The sequence below is a fragment of the Xiphophorus hellerii genome, chromosome 21 (assembly GCF_003331165.1).
Source record: "Xiphophorus hellerii strain 12219 chromosome 21, Xiphophorus_hellerii-4.1, whole genome shotgun sequence".
Classification (NCBI taxonomy): Eukaryota; Metazoa; Chordata; class Actinopteri; order Cyprinodontiformes; family Poeciliidae; genus Xiphophorus; species Xiphophorus hellerii.
The window spans coordinates 10,469,018-10,484,134 of NC_045692.1; the positions used below are offsets into that span (position 1 = coordinate 10,469,018).

At 36.1% G+C, this 15,117-nt stretch overlaps 1 protein-coding gene across 1 annotated transcript; it reads right to left on the reverse strand.

The window, feature by feature from the left end:
* Window positions 1-342: 342 nt before the first annotated feature.
* pign (phosphatidylinositol glycan anchor biosynthesis, class N) lies at window positions 343-15,058 on the reverse strand. Its single transcript, XM_032551151.1, has 29 exons — window positions 14,482-15,058; window positions 13,860-14,132; window positions 13,654-13,775; window positions 13,458-13,556; window positions 12,723-12,829; window positions 12,317-12,441; window positions 12,047-12,177; window positions 11,840-11,959; window positions 11,715-11,755; window positions 10,616-10,675; window positions 10,319-10,411; window positions 10,146-10,201; window positions 9,957-10,035; window positions 9,539-9,721; window positions 9,277-9,416; window positions 8,910-9,009; window positions 8,693-8,785; window positions 7,015-7,106; window positions 6,064-6,169; window positions 5,870-5,978; window positions 5,645-5,747; window positions 5,443-5,545; window positions 3,154-3,240; window positions 2,882-2,937; window positions 2,350-2,425; window positions 1,429-1,502; window positions 1,188-1,230; window positions 995-1,047; window positions 343-842 (listed from the first exon to the last, which is right to left on the reverse strand). The coding sequence occupies exons 2-29, from the start codon at window positions 14,084-14,086 to the stop codon at window positions 719-721; spliced, it is 2,802 nt and encodes a 933-aa protein (XP_032407042.1). The 5' UTR covers window positions 14,087-14,132; window positions 14,482-15,058; the 3' UTR covers window positions 343-718.
* Window positions 15,059-15,117: the final 59 nt, after the last annotated feature.

Consider the following 15,117-nt stretch of genomic DNA (forward strand, 5'->3'; position numbering starts at 1 on the left):
AGTTTACAACACCATTTTCCCTTCACCGAAAGCTATAAATAAAAATCGGATCAATTGCATCCAGAAGTCACCAATTAGCAGCATCTGCCCGTGTATTATTCAGTCCCAGTTTAAATCCAGCTGTGTGTTCAGTTGTGTGTTTAGACTCAGCTTTAAAGCAACAATCCGGGTGTGTGTGTGATTCCCTCATACGAAATAACATAATAACATGATATAAAACTCAAAAAGGTCTATTTTGGCTAACATACCCCAAACATATTAGTAAAGGTTACATGTCTGATGCAACATGTACCTATTACTGTCGAATTGTATCTTGTATAAATCAGCTAGTAAACAGACAAATCAGTTCCTGGTTCCTTTTTTATTAGTGAATATGTAACAACAGGTTAAAACATCCTTTCCCTTTATTAAATTCTATGTACCTTAACATAAGCTTGTGTTAAACTTTAAAATCACAAATCCAGAGTTTTTTAAAATGATTAATTTGTAGTTAAATATCCAAAACATGTATGTCCAATTATTTATTATTTAATTTACGATTATACCTGAAAAAAATCACTGGGTGTTTAGAGGGTGGTCTAAAAACGGGACTTGGCAAAATTGATTCTTGCTCCTATGCATTTATATAAAAAGTATATTAAGCATATCTACACAGAATAAATACAAAATATTTGGCATACACAACCTACAACACTGGATGGCATGAATCAGTTTTTATCTAAGGAAAGTGCATCTTCGATCTGTTCCACAGGATGAGTCTTTTTGAGGTGAGAACATGTGTGACCACGCTGAGCAGCATCAGGAAGATCGTCATCGACATCACTATCACATAGTGACTAATGCTGTAGCACACAAAAAAATATAAATTGTTTTTTTTAGGTAAATCTGTGTATTGCAGGTCACAAACCACAAAGAACAGGTGGAAACAATCTGTGCAAATATGAAATGATTGGCTGGTGTTTTATCGACACAAACTGTGTTCTTGTGGACTTACCTTGTGCCAATATCCAACCAGCTTCCATAGTCTTGCACCAGGAAGAAGAAATGCTGAGGACAAGGAAGTTAAACATTTACCATGTACTGTTCACATAAATTTTACATTAATCAGAAAGGGTATTGAGCCAATAAGGCTTTTAAGAATGTGAATTAAATTGCCCATAAGTCTGATATTATCTCAAGTAATTTACCAGTGCCATGACATCAGATATAACCAGGACAATGAGGAATAAACTGGAAAGGAAGAAAAGAAAAAAAAAATCAAAAGGAAAGAAAACATGAACAAGAACCAAAATTTGTAACAATATCCATGTACTGCAGAAGCAACATAGATACAATTTGTATTTTGTATTTCTTAACAGAATAATAATTTGTTCATGCTGAAAAATTGAACATGCACAAATGTCAAATACAACCATCAGATCAAATTACCTTCTTGATGAGAGCTGTGTTGCAACTTGGATGGTCTCAAAGGTACACATTACTATGATAAATGGAATAATAACCTGAGAGGGAAAAAAAGACAATTTAAAGAAACTTAATCAAAGACAATCAACATGAAATCAGTCATTTCCATTGGCGCACACATTCACACGCTGATGATGGGAAGCTATTGGATTGTAGCCTGGGTCGGGCAGTCGGGCAAGGCTGCTATATCACATCATCTGCCCTTCTAATTAATACCAGCAGGCAAGGTGGCTTAAGCTTCTTGCTCCACTACATGGAGAAGGAATTGAATTGGCAACCAATCAATTCAAGAGCAAACTCCTACCACCGCTGCAGTGAACATTTAACAGAGAACAGTTCAATCCATAATCTGACAATGGAAGGAAGTGCAAGACACCTGCAGACCAACCCAGGCATGCCTGTCTACTTAAACTGACAACAAGCGAGCATTAATTAAAGAAGCAGCCATGCGCCCCAAGATAACTCATGGAGTTAGTGCAGATCAAAAATAATCCTTGATTTGAAAATTGGTGTCCTCAAATACTCTCCAATCAATCTGACTGAGGTTGAGCTCTGTCTGAAGGAAAATGGGGTGAAAAAAAATGTAGCCTTAAAATATGTAAAGCTATGTGAAACGTGCTCCAAAAGATTTGCAGTTGTAATTGCAATGAAGGGGGAAAAAAAATACTACAAAGCAATGACTCAGTGGGGCTGAAAAGAGCGTAAAAAAACACACATTCAATCTTTTTCTCTCTGCTTCACAAAGATATGCTACTTCATGTTTGTCTATACGTTGAAGAGAGTTTCTCTTTACATTTTAATGGAGAAATGTAAAGAGGAATGACTAATATTATGAAGTTGTTCACACAACATGACATAACAAACATCTAGAGTAGAGTAACCTACCTTCCACATCATGAGCCCCCCCATGATAAATGGGTTGAAAACAGTGAGGAAACAATAAACGGAGGCTGGGTCAAAACTAGATAACAGCAAAAAGAGGAAGCATCAGTAACTACTAACAAAACCAGAGCTACAGTAAATCAGAAACATTCAAAAATAACCAGTTTTGAGAAGAACAGCAGACCATTAATATGTTGCTTTTAGACTTCACATTTCTGTAATTCTTTTGGAAAATGAATTACAGACAAAATTCTTCACAGAAAATGTCGGTTCAAAACCTTTAGAGACTGGGTTAGCTAAACAAACTAAAGTACATCATAAACGGAAATATATTTTCACAGTTCACTACTCTGCTTCCTCTATTTAAATGATCAACAGGGCATCATTAACAGAGCAAACATTAATGAGACTAAGCACACAAGAGAGGTTCACTAAAACTACAACACATCTACAACTATCCCATCCAAGCGTCATGTCATTTGTAACAAAAAATAAGTACAGAAAAGTACATTCAAAAACACAAATATTATCCTACCTGTTAATGGATGCTATGTTCCCTGTGCCAAAGAAAGCTGTTATTATAAAAAATACCTGAAGAAAATAATAGGGAAAAAACTGAAGTAATGTGGATGTAACATATTATTTAACTATTTTTAGACACATAAGGGTGCTGCTAAAGTTCTACAAAGGTTATCTAAGCTTATAAGGGTTACCTTTAACAACCTTCTGAGAATAAAGCACCTCAATTTACTAGCTCAGTTAGTTCTTGCGGTTTAATTGCAAACAATTACAGTATACCAAGGATACGAAAAAATATGATCTTCTGATGTCATCCAGCTTCAGCTGTCGGATTTTGGTAATGTCGATGTTGGCTGAGAAATCAATTGTAGACAGCTGAAAACAAAGAAACACAATTAGAAACCACTTTTGGGCATTTTTTAACTATCAATTTGCATTTGGTGCATGATCAACTGAGTAAAAACCTGATAAAATATCTCCTACCAGAAATATCTCCCACCAGAAATACCTGACTTCAAACTATATTCACCATATTCTCACAACATGTGATACATCGCATTAATTCTGTTTCCAACTTCCACTCCGGCCTCTTTATATGTAAACAAATGTTCCATCGGAGAAGAAATATGGTGAAAAGCTTGAGGCAACGTTAACTTTTCCATCCTAAACTGGATAATATTGTAATTCTAAACCTTTCATCTTTAAAAGATTGGGTGGATTACCTGAAAGATGGACTATGATTATGCACACTAGCATATTTATTGGCCGCATGCACACCAGTGCTAAGATATTTTAAAGCTTAAAGTTTACAAGTTGCTGGTCTTTCAGCAGTTGCTTTAAATTGAAATTGTTAAACCACATTCATCTTGATTCATCCTCTGTTGGTAGCGGATGGAAAACTGATCGCAGCAATTATTTATGTTCAACACACACCAGGTGAAGAGAGAGATTAAGCTTTCTTTGATTTCAGTTTTTCTCAGTCGCTTTAGTGCATTTCTTAGATCAGAATCTCAAATCTACTTGTTCAATCTTCAAATCAAATTGTCACTTGTGCACATCAAAAAAGCAGTTTTCTTGCTCCTTTGAGTAAGTTGCAAATCATGTTAGACATTCTGCAAGTGATTATGTACAATTCTCAGATTTTTCCTGCATTTCCAACTCCTGATGATATCTGGATCAAAATGTGTTATATAGGAGTAGTCTAAACCTCCACAACGTTTAAGCATAATTTTACTGTATGTCTGTGCTAAATGTTTGAACAAGTTGTCATAGTAGGTCAACCATATTGCTACACATTACCATTAGACATTTTTTTCTAAGTCTGTCCTGAATTAGTAAATTTCCCCAGTGAATCCTGACTTTTTCCAATGGAGGTACAAGTGTGAACCATTAGCTCAGCCAATGACCAACCAGCTTTCTGAAATAGCTCAAAGGTGCATCTCATAAACCATCAGCTGTTAATTACATAGTGAAATATTCCAGAGCACAACATGATATTACATTTATGGCAATGGAAGGACAAGGATTTGGATAGGGTCAAAAGTCAGAGACAAGAAGAGGAACGGGAGTGCTATTGATCTCCCACAGTTACAATTTACAATATTTGTCATCAAAACTTTAGCCATTGTTTACAGAACATTCCTCCAGATTACATTGCTATATTGACACGACTAATCAATTTGACTGTTTTATCCAAAAACAATGAGACAGGACTTGTCATTCTGAGGCACTGATATGTTCACTGACAAATATTTAATTTTAAAAGATGAACTACAGAGTTTGAGAAACAAACTGGCTTTTGTAGGTGATCCATACACTTTTAGCCCATTTCTCCAGACAGTGTAACGGGGTCCATTTTTTGTGCTTCCTTGCAGTCCTTTTCAGTTCCACAGGCAAATTGTCCATGACTGAGATCAAGGCTTTGCAGGGGCCATTCAACTTTGTTGTATTTAGACGACTTTGTAACTATCTGGTTGCATGGTTAGGGTCATGGTTCATTTGGAAGACTTGTTTGATTGACTATAGCCAAACACTCAGTTTTAGTTCTATCACACAAAATAATATTTGTCACTGTATTCAATTTCACTGTTTTATATTGCTTTTGGAGAAATGACTATTTCCTAGCTGAATGGTCATTCAGGCTATGTTGTTGCAGATTTTGTTTCGCAGTGAGTAATGACTCACTCAGTTTCTTACCAGCTTCAGCCAGCATCTTCACAAGGCCTTTTGCATTTGTTCTGGTATTAATACCAACATTTCACACCAAATTATACTTATGACATCCTAAAATAAATTATCTTTCAATAAATCTTTCACCAACTATTTAAAGGTACAATAGCAAGAATACTGACAGACATGATCCTGTGGGCTCTCACTGACTGAATAGGAAAGCTTTGGTCTGATTCATTGTGTAAGAGTGAGTAAAGAACAATTAAATGTCATATTCTTTTATATTTTAAGTCTACTAGCGAAAGCAAAAGATGCATAGTAGTTAATATAGACACAAATAATAATAAAAAGCAGACTTCCTCCCACATCCCCAAATTTTTCTCATTATAACCTGTATTCTAATGCTACCTCTTGTCTTCTGGAGTCACCCTGAGCAAGTAAGGCCTCCTGTTCAATGTTGATCCATACAAACATCAACCAAGACAAAACAGGAGGGAACAAGGCCTCTGACCTAAGTAGGAAAGAACAGAAATAATATTTGTATTTGGCAGATTTTCTGAAGCTGTGAAGCTACAAAATAACAACTCAATTTGAAATGATCTTGCCATACCCAGTACTGAGAAGCAAGTAAGTGGATGTGAGAGACAAAAATATGCTGAGGAGTCGGTGAAAAAGACGCGTTGAGCTCAAAAGAGGAACAAATATAGAAGACGCTGAAAAAAAGATAGACAGCATACTCACTTGTCAGATCACTGTTTCCAATGAAAACATACATTTCAAATAATATCTTACAGTGGATTTTTCTGACATTGAGAAAAGTCTTTCATCCACCAACCTAATGTGCTCCAGCTGATGATCTGATTTATAAGGGGCAGGCCTTGTTTCTGTTGCAGGCTGGAATGTGTGAGCGATGGCACATACAAACACACCGCGAGATGGATCATCTGTTAGGGTTGACAAGCAATACATCTCTTAGCAATTGTTGAGAAGAAAAAAATAACACCCGAATCTGGAAAAGCAAACAATTACCTGACTGAAAAATTGCCTTCTGTCGCTTGTGTGCAGCGGTGTCCTCCGCCATGATGACCAGAGGTAACAAGCCGAAGTGAAGAGAGTAAGCAGGCCTGCACAGGTACTGAAGGAACAGAAACTAAGCTTTACTGCATTTACCCTTTAAGGTACACAGCCTTAGTTAAGCATATGGATGTAGTGGAAAGCTTTTACTGTGAATCAGGGAATCGGGAGTTAGAAATTATGCCTAAAAAAAATTTCTACCGGTTACATTTCAAACTTTCTTTTGTTTGTTTTTGAAAATCAAAAGTGTTATGGAGGAGAGTCAAGAGATCCTGCTAAACTCTGTGCAGAGTGCTTCAAAAATATCTGCATTAATAATAATTATCTCTCAAAATCCTTAAAATGGGGAATTCACCTGAATTTGAACACATATTGAGTTTTTTTTTTTTCTGTGTTTCAGAAGATATATTGGAATATTTGAATTCAATGCTAACAAAAGCTAATAAGATTAAAAAAAAAAGTTTATAGAGGAAAGAACTTCAAACCTCTGCCCTACAGAAGAAATACATTCTTGCAACCGTTTCCCCCGACTTTCACCCCCAACTTCTACTTAAAATGATGATGCATTTTCTATACCTGGGAAGAGGGAAGTTAATGCATTTTCACTTGCTTTTCGCTTAGTTTTAAAGAAGTTATTCTTACACAACTTCAATAAGCAAATACAGTAATGATCTATGGCCGCCTTATCTTATGTCTTTAAATCCAAAACAAAAACAATCTTACTTTTTTTTTTTTTATTGTGACCTGTCAGAAGTGCTGTAAATGTTTCATTTCAGGAACTGAAAGAACTAGAGCAACAAGAAAACAAATGTCTGCATGTGATAACATTTCATTTCTGAGTAGGAAAGTAATAGGATGCAGTGGCAAATGTTCTGATAAATGTAAGCAAATAAAGGAAGTACTCACACCAGATGTAGGTTAGGCTCTCTGCCCACAACGGGCAGCAGGGGGAAAACAGCCAAGCACAGGCAGCCAAGAAACCAGCTCACTGAGCGAAGCTACACAGGAAAACAGCCAACAACCACAAACAGAGGTGATAGGGGGGATTAAGCAGTGAAATTTTGCTTAACAAACTTGCACAAAACAATTGCTACAAAAATTAGTAATCTGGAGTAATCTAGTAGCAATTTGGACTTTAGAAAACTGAAACATCAGACTTCTGTATTTCTACAAGAACTGAGGTATTAATAGCTTTCGAGGTCAGAGTGACTAAAGATATGAAATGCTTTTAAAAAGTTCACGTTCTTTTAACAAAACTCTTTTTCGTCCATTTTGGAACAGAGTTGCTGAGACGTTTCAGGTTACTTTTGTGTTCAAAGAAAGTTTTCTCGAAGCTTCGTCTATTTGACACATGGACTCAAATATCACTACAGAAAACTATGACATAAAGAGAAGTTACTTGTTGACTCGATGTTTCCATGGTGCAATGTGTAGCTGTGAGGTGTTTGTGGTAATATCTTGGTTTTTAAATTCACCAAACACGGGGGAGTGAATTAAGAACAAATGTCTTTTAGAGTAGAGACTTTTGTCTCTACTCTAATCTTGTCTTTCTAAAGAAACTATTCCAGAAATGTAATAGTTTTTGCTGCCATACTTGTTTTTTTTTTTCTTCTAATTGTATTGTTGGCTATGTTGTATGTTACGCTAACTGAAGCCTGTAAAGTCTAAGATGTGGCATCTTCTCAAAACATCACAATCTGAATCAGCTAAAATGTCCACTTCCAGAAAGATTGGGAACTACCTCAAATGTTTTCCAGTTAAATTATTATTTTTTTTTTTGTTACTGCTGAATGTTGGACATAAAATTGTTTGGAAATAAACTTGCAATCATTACCAGATTTGTTGGGCAACAATAAATGCTTCTCTGTGGTCATTGCTGATAAATTCTAGCCTTGGCATTTTGTTAATGCACATATTTGTGCTACATGTCAGCAAATTGCTTTTATTTAGATGATCACGCTTGATCATTATAAAATGATCGTGTGTGTTTGAATAACAGCAATTGTTCTTCAAAATCTTTTGAATTAAAGCAGAGGTTTGATTAATTTGCTACACACAAGATTTTCATTTCAGTTTAATAACTAAATTGCAAACTTGGAGTTAGATATGAATAATTTTAGAACCTGGGAAAGACCAGATTATATTTAGTTTTTCCTGGTATGTAAATGTGTAAATTCCGAGAAACAAAAGGCTGTTCTATCTACTCTGACTATTTACGTCTACTTCAAAACATATCATAATGCAGAGACGCTCATTTTATTTATCCACATCAATGGATGTCTTTCCAGGATATACAGAACTGTATATCCTGGAAAGACAAAATCCATGATATTCTCCGCTATAAAATGATGTTTTTCTGTTTTGTTTTTTTGTGTGTGAAAAAATAAAACCGTAGGATTGGTTTTGGTTTCAACATTTTAGTGAGAACATTCTCAACCCGCAAACGACTTCACAACCAACCTCATGTTGTTGCTATATTTGTTTGAATATGTGTTTATCATTCTAGAAAACAAAATCCTGAACAGTATTCCATGATCTAATCACTAACTTTTATTGGTCCTCACAAATATGATCTTCTAGTTACCTTGGCTTTGCCAAAAAGTCCCGACAGGAGTGGCCACAGCGAAAGGAAAGCCAGGCCTACAGTCAGCATGGAGCGATGAAAGAAACTCACCACCTGGGGGCAGCAAATGACAATCAGTGATAAAAGATACAGACTGTTGTCAGACTGCACACAAAAACCCCCACGCACTAGTTACAAGTTGGATTGAACAGATCTGGGTTGGACTGAAGAGACTTACAAGCAACTCGATCCCAAATGCAACCAGCACAAAATAGCCCAAACATTTCCAGAGTGGCAGAGAGGGAGCTGATCGGATCAGATCTGACAGAGCTCCAGACCTAAACAGGAAGAAAATATTTCATTTGTCAAGAAGAGGAGGCAGAAAATTAGAATATTCTTAGCCATTTGCAGAGGAAAAAAAAACAACCACAACCTCAAAGGAACTAAATGACACCTAAATAAATATGTCTGAGTGTATTTTGGTTTCTTGTGCGATTACTCAAATGTGAGTGTGGTCCACACAGAAACTTTGCGCAATTTACACTTACATTATGAAAGGTGCAAACACTAATCTAGTTACATTTATTTTTAAATGTCTTACTTACTCTTTTAAAGCAGAGTACCACACAGGAACTGGCAGCAAGCAGTATATATAGTATGTAATGGGACTTCTTTGGATAAGCAGGAACAGAGTGATCACCACGGCCACAGCAACACAAATCCTGGCCAAATTCTGATTGGGATTCTGCACACGCACACACACACACACACGCCCACACGCACACACACACACAAGTGCAATACCAGTTTAACAAGACAGGCAAGAGTTGTAAACCTCTTTTTGTGAGAGGACTCTGCTATCCTCACTTGTTTAGCAAGGTTGGGATACCGAATGAGGCTAGCGTGAGTCCTCAGTATAACCAAGATGACATATGACGTCCAGCCTATAAAGCCCAGCACCACGCTGCAACCCAGGAAGAACCTGTCGTAGGTGTGGTAGTAGACCAGGCCCTCTAAAGACAGGGATATCAGAGACTGGCACAGAGAGATCTGGCAAGAGATGGAAATTATACGGGAATCAAATGGAGTGATTACGTAAGGAAGGAAAAAAAAAACTATAATATTACCACACAATTATTGAAAAAAAAGAAAACACAGTTATGGATTTCACAGCAGTTTGTAGTTTTTGAAGGGATAAAACATCAAAACCCAAAACCATTTTGATGTCCATCTAATATTTCCTGATTAAATTTAAACATAGTTTAATCAATTCTCTGATACTTACAGCATCATTATACTTTTCTAACTGTATCAGTATCCGGGCCCTGCGAATGAATTCTGCTTGCTTTGATTCAGTCAGGAGTCTGGGGGGGAAAAAAAAACAACAACTTCAAATTACTGACCTGCTGAACTGATGATAAAAACAAGCTAACTTGTAATGCATTACTTGTAATGCTTTGTGTATTATACTCACTGGAATGGTGTGAAGAGAAAAGGTAGGGTTGTCTCTTTTTTCTGGATCATTTTCATCTATTGAAGAAAAAAAAAGACCGTTGTGTAATAGCTGTGTATCAATGACAGCATTACAAAAGTCTCACATTTTGCGACATGGCAGTTAGTATACAGCAGAAATGCATGCTATGATACCTTGAACTGCTCCAATACTTGGATGGCATTAGTGTACATGCTTTCAGCTTTGAACTGGTCACTGTTGTTAAGGTAGAGGAGAGGCATCACACCCTGGAAACACACACACATACAAAACCATGTCGCTTTCACGTCTCAAAATCAGAACTAGAGTAGTTAAACATTACATTATATTACTATTTGTTTAAGTATGAGTAGACGATTCTCTTTCAGGAAAGCTAAGTAATGCACTGAAGATGTAGTATGTTTTGAAAATGTTATATATTTTATCATTATTATGATTATCCACTGACTTACAACAGAGTTAACTGGAATGGGCAAACCAAGGAGCGAAGCCATGAGTGGAGCAATATCAGCCTGTAATAAAAAATAAATAAATAAACAAAACAAACTTGCAAAACTGTTTACACAACTTGACCTTATCAAATTACAATAATTATTTCTACAAATTACGGTATAATTTTGTCAGACAGACCAGAACAAAGCTCTGCTTTAAATAAAAATCTGAAAATGGTAGTGTGCATTTGTATTTGGTCTCCCGAATCAACATTTTGTAGAGCTCTCTTTTATTGTTGTTACAGATGCTAATCTTTTGTCTACCAGGGAGATGAGCACTGTTAGTTTTGCTGATGGCTGCTTCTCTTATTAATGTTTTCCTTCCCCTGAGTTGTAGTTTAGTTAGACAGGAATGGCGCATTAGGTTCGTACTTGTTACTATGCTGTTTTACATTTGCAGTTTGGATTAGCACTCAATGAAATGCTACATTGGGATGTGTTCATATTTCTATTTATTTGTAGGCTGGAGGCTTTTTTAGAGCAACCACAGGTGTTACTGGTAGAAACTGGTCTTTTGAAACTTGGATGCTTTAATACTTAACTCATTTTTTTATTTCTGTACAAATATATATATATATATATTTATTCCCCCCCCTGCCCCCCCAATAAATAAACTTAAAAGATTAAAAAGAAAATTAAAGCCTAATCTAAAACCTGTTCTCAATTTCTCCTCAAACTGACTTGTCTCTTGTGTTCCTTGGTCTTCATGATGCTGTTTGTTTCCAAATGTTCTCCATTATACCTCTAAAGCCTTCACAGAACAGCTTTTTACTGAGATTGAATTACACACAAGTGGTCTTACGACTTCTTAAGGCACTGGATTTTATTTATAAATAACAGAGTAAAGGGCAGTGGTCACATTTATAGACACATTTTCTTTTAAGATTTTAACTTTAAAAGAAAATGTTGTGTCATTTTTATTTCACTTTACAACCATGTGCTAACTTGTACTGGTCTATAACATAACACTCCAATAGAACATATTAACATCTGTGGTTGTAATGTAAAGAGTTCAAGGGGTATGCACACAAAAGCAATATTTTTTTTGCATTCTTCTCACCTGATTTACATCAGCTCTATGAATATGCTCCAAGTTCCAATCTGGAAAGGAGACCAACAAGAAAAACAATGGCTTCTATGAAATCAAGCATACATTTTCAAAAACTGATAATAACCTTGATATACCTTTTAAGTATCCATCCTCATATGGCTGGGGTTCTGTGACTCTCTGGGCCTTGTTAACTCCAGCTCCCCACACCACTAATGGTGTGAGCGTTTCAGAAGGATGGCCTGCACCATGGGAACCTAGAAGAGGAAAACTGTAGTAGATGAATACCTATTCTTCTTACTTAGGTAGCAGACATCGAAACTAAGCCTGTACAAAACTCTTACCCCAGTTTGTCATGCCATGATCAGAGGTAAACACATAGGCAGTTCTCCCATCATGGCCAAAGAAGTCCTCTATCAAAGACACAACCTCAGCTACACCAGTGTCTACCAGGGCAATATTATCCAGGTATTCCCTGTAGAAAACACAAAGAGAAAGACAAAAATAATGTCTCATGAGGGATTGTTAACTTTTAAAAATATGCAATTAAAGTTCAATAAATGTAATCCCAAAAGCCAGAAGAGAAACACCCCAACTCAATATAACCTACTTACTGTGACATTGGTCTGTGAGCATGCCCATTAGTGTCAATGCCAAGCAAATGCAGAAAGAAGATGTTCTTATCCTCAAGCAGAGTGGCTTTTAGAGTGGAGTTAGTCTTTGCGGCTTGAAAGAAGGACTGTCACAAAGTTTAAACAGAAACATAGTTATTTTAAGAATGCTAGACTTCTAATTGATATCAAGAACAGCATTGTCATACACTGACTCTGTCTTATCTAGAAAGCATAGAAGTTGTTATTATTATTATTCAAAGAAAATACCATGAACATTTCACCCCATGAGATGTCTTGTCTCTGCACATACATAAAAACTCTAAATTTGCAGACTTAATTAGTTGGCATAGATATATACAGTAAATTGCAGCAGTTATCTTTCCTATCAACATTTCAACAACCGTACCTTGACTTGAGTGAAAACCCAGGTGTCCAGCCTGGATGCATCTGTGGAAGCAAAGTCCTCTTCCTCTGCTGGGTATGTGTGGGTATAAACATGGTCACCAGTTGCACCTAAAAGAACCCAGAGTAGCAAATGAGCAATGTTATTATTTAACAATACAGAAAATGAAGAGAAACATGTAGAGATTATGTGAAAATAAACAATAATAGATTTGTTATTATTATTGTTGTTATAAGTATTTTTTTTTCTTGAGAGGTTAGTGGTTCACTGTGTTCATAACAATAAATGATCATTTTTGTGATTGACTCACACAAATACTCCAAAAAATGCCATTTCAAAATGCAATATTCTAATTTAAAATCAATAATCATTCTATAAATCCTAGTTTGTTTTGTGTTTTTTCTATCTAAACAAAGCAGGAAAAAAACAAAACAAAACAAACAAAAAAAAACGTTAAACAGTTTTTTCAATTAGTGTGCATTTACTCAAGGCCCAAAATTATCAATAAGTTGAAAAAAACTTGCGTACTTAATATATCAAAGTTACAAGACGTCATCTACATTTAAATCAATATAAAGAAATTGTATCTTATAAGTGAAAGAATAACAAACAAATTCTGGAAACTCAATAGCATTTTCCATGCTCAGCTTTCTCTTTTCTTTTTACTTATTTTTGACTTGATAAATAATAAAATCGTATTTCATATTTTTTCACCCTGAGTGGGAACTTGTTGACTACCTTTGGCAAACATTGGGAGGATATCTGGGCTCCCCCAGCACCAGGTGCTTCTGCTCTCATTAAACACTGAATCAAACTCTACTGGATTCTCCTTCCAACCTGAAAATATGCAAAGAAGATGTTAATGACTCTAATAAAGAAACAATGCAAAAATCCTAGAAAGATGTATTCTTGGAAAATCCCAACAAACACCTACCTTTAGCAACTGCACTGACATCTTCATAGAAGCCTGCGATCAAAGCAACATGACCAGGCCGAGACTCAGTAGGTACACGTGTATGAGAGACACCCCAGGTACCAGTCTCCTCTATTATGGTTCTGATGGTAAAAATAAGTTTAAGTCTATTTAAAGAAAATAAAAACAAAGTGTGTTCAACTTCATTGCCTAATCAGTTTCCCAACCTTAGGAATGGAGTTCTACTTGAGTCGTTGGGAAGCAGCGTGAAGAGACTATCAGCTCTGAGGCCATCAGCCACAACTAACACCAGTCGGGAGGCAGGGGGTGCCAGCGGCGTGGACTGGGGTGTCATGCCGTGGACCAAAGGAGATGTGAAGTAGATGTCAAATATGGATAGGAAGAAAACTACATGGACTGTTAGTCCTATCAGGAAAAAGGTGATCATCTTCATTTTGATTGAAGACTGCCCGCCCTTTACAGGTCAATGCTGAGGTTTCCTGATATGAAGGAAAGTGAAAAAGCATAAAAACAGAAAGCTAGGGGTAAAGATTATATTGAAAGTAAATATAGTAAATATAGTGAGCTAAAAATAAAGTTTGCAAAGAGAATTCAAATAGAAAACATATCAGCTTTACAATTAGACTGGCTAAGTCAATGTATCTGCTACAGAAAGGCTTAGTAAAAGGACTAATCCGTTCACCATATGCCACTAGCCAATCTGCCAAACGTCAAGCACATTAAAAACCTAAAAAAATTGTGGCATTTTAATGGTGACAGTTTTTCCTTCATATTTCATGTGTACTATAAAATCTGCTAGATCTGAGACAGTGGAGTTGTAAGTCTTACCTGTATATAACGTCAACTTGATCCTGACATAAAGTGCTTTAAGGAGTGCTTTGGATAGTATATGGGGGATCAAAAAAAAAAAAGAATTACCCATTCAAAACAAATGTTTCCTTAAATTTTAACTTCGTAAATGAGCCACCGAAACATATCCAAAGAAGCAGGCTGATTAAAGCTGCTGTTTCGAAAGAAGATCACATAATCTTTAAGTGGATGCTTTTACAAAACCAACGATCCCTCTTTGTAACAAGATTACTACAAGAAATACAGGCAGCACAAGAATTTACTTCCTTGTTGTGACTTCGGCGTTGACTCTTAACGCATGTGCCGGAACTTGCATTGTGGGTAATGTAGTTCAAAGATATCTAATTTAATTTCAGCAGGTTTTCTAAATTAAGACGGTACAACAATTATTAGCTCGTAATTTTTGTATTTGCTTAAGCACTCGACGAGCAGAAAAATAAACATCTTTATTTACATAAGTTGCATTTTCCATTTTTGACATGACATTAGCTAGCATGAGCTGTCATCTAACAACCATGCCCTGCCCAGCTATAATATCCAATCACTTTTCAACATTCCATTAATAGGGCGGGCTTTAAGAAGACGTCTCCAAGATTTAGCCAATCGTAATGTCGC

What these genes read in the sequence shown, in the direction of transcription:
- pign (XM_032551151.1), bottom strand. Translation starts at nt 14,086, where the DNA reads ATGAAGATGATCACCTTTTTCCTGATAGGACTAACAGTCCATGTAGTT. An exon ending in CCTCCCAATGTTTGCCAAAG is followed by an intron (nt 12,830 to 13,457) that starts GTAGTCAACAAG and finishes GGGTTCTTTTAG; the next exon opens with GTGCAACTGGTGACCATGTT. An exon ending in TCATGGCATGACAAACTGGG is followed by an intron (nt 11,960 to 12,046) that starts GTAAGAGTTTTG and finishes TTCCTCTTCTAG; the next exon opens with GTTCCCATGGTGCAGGCCAT.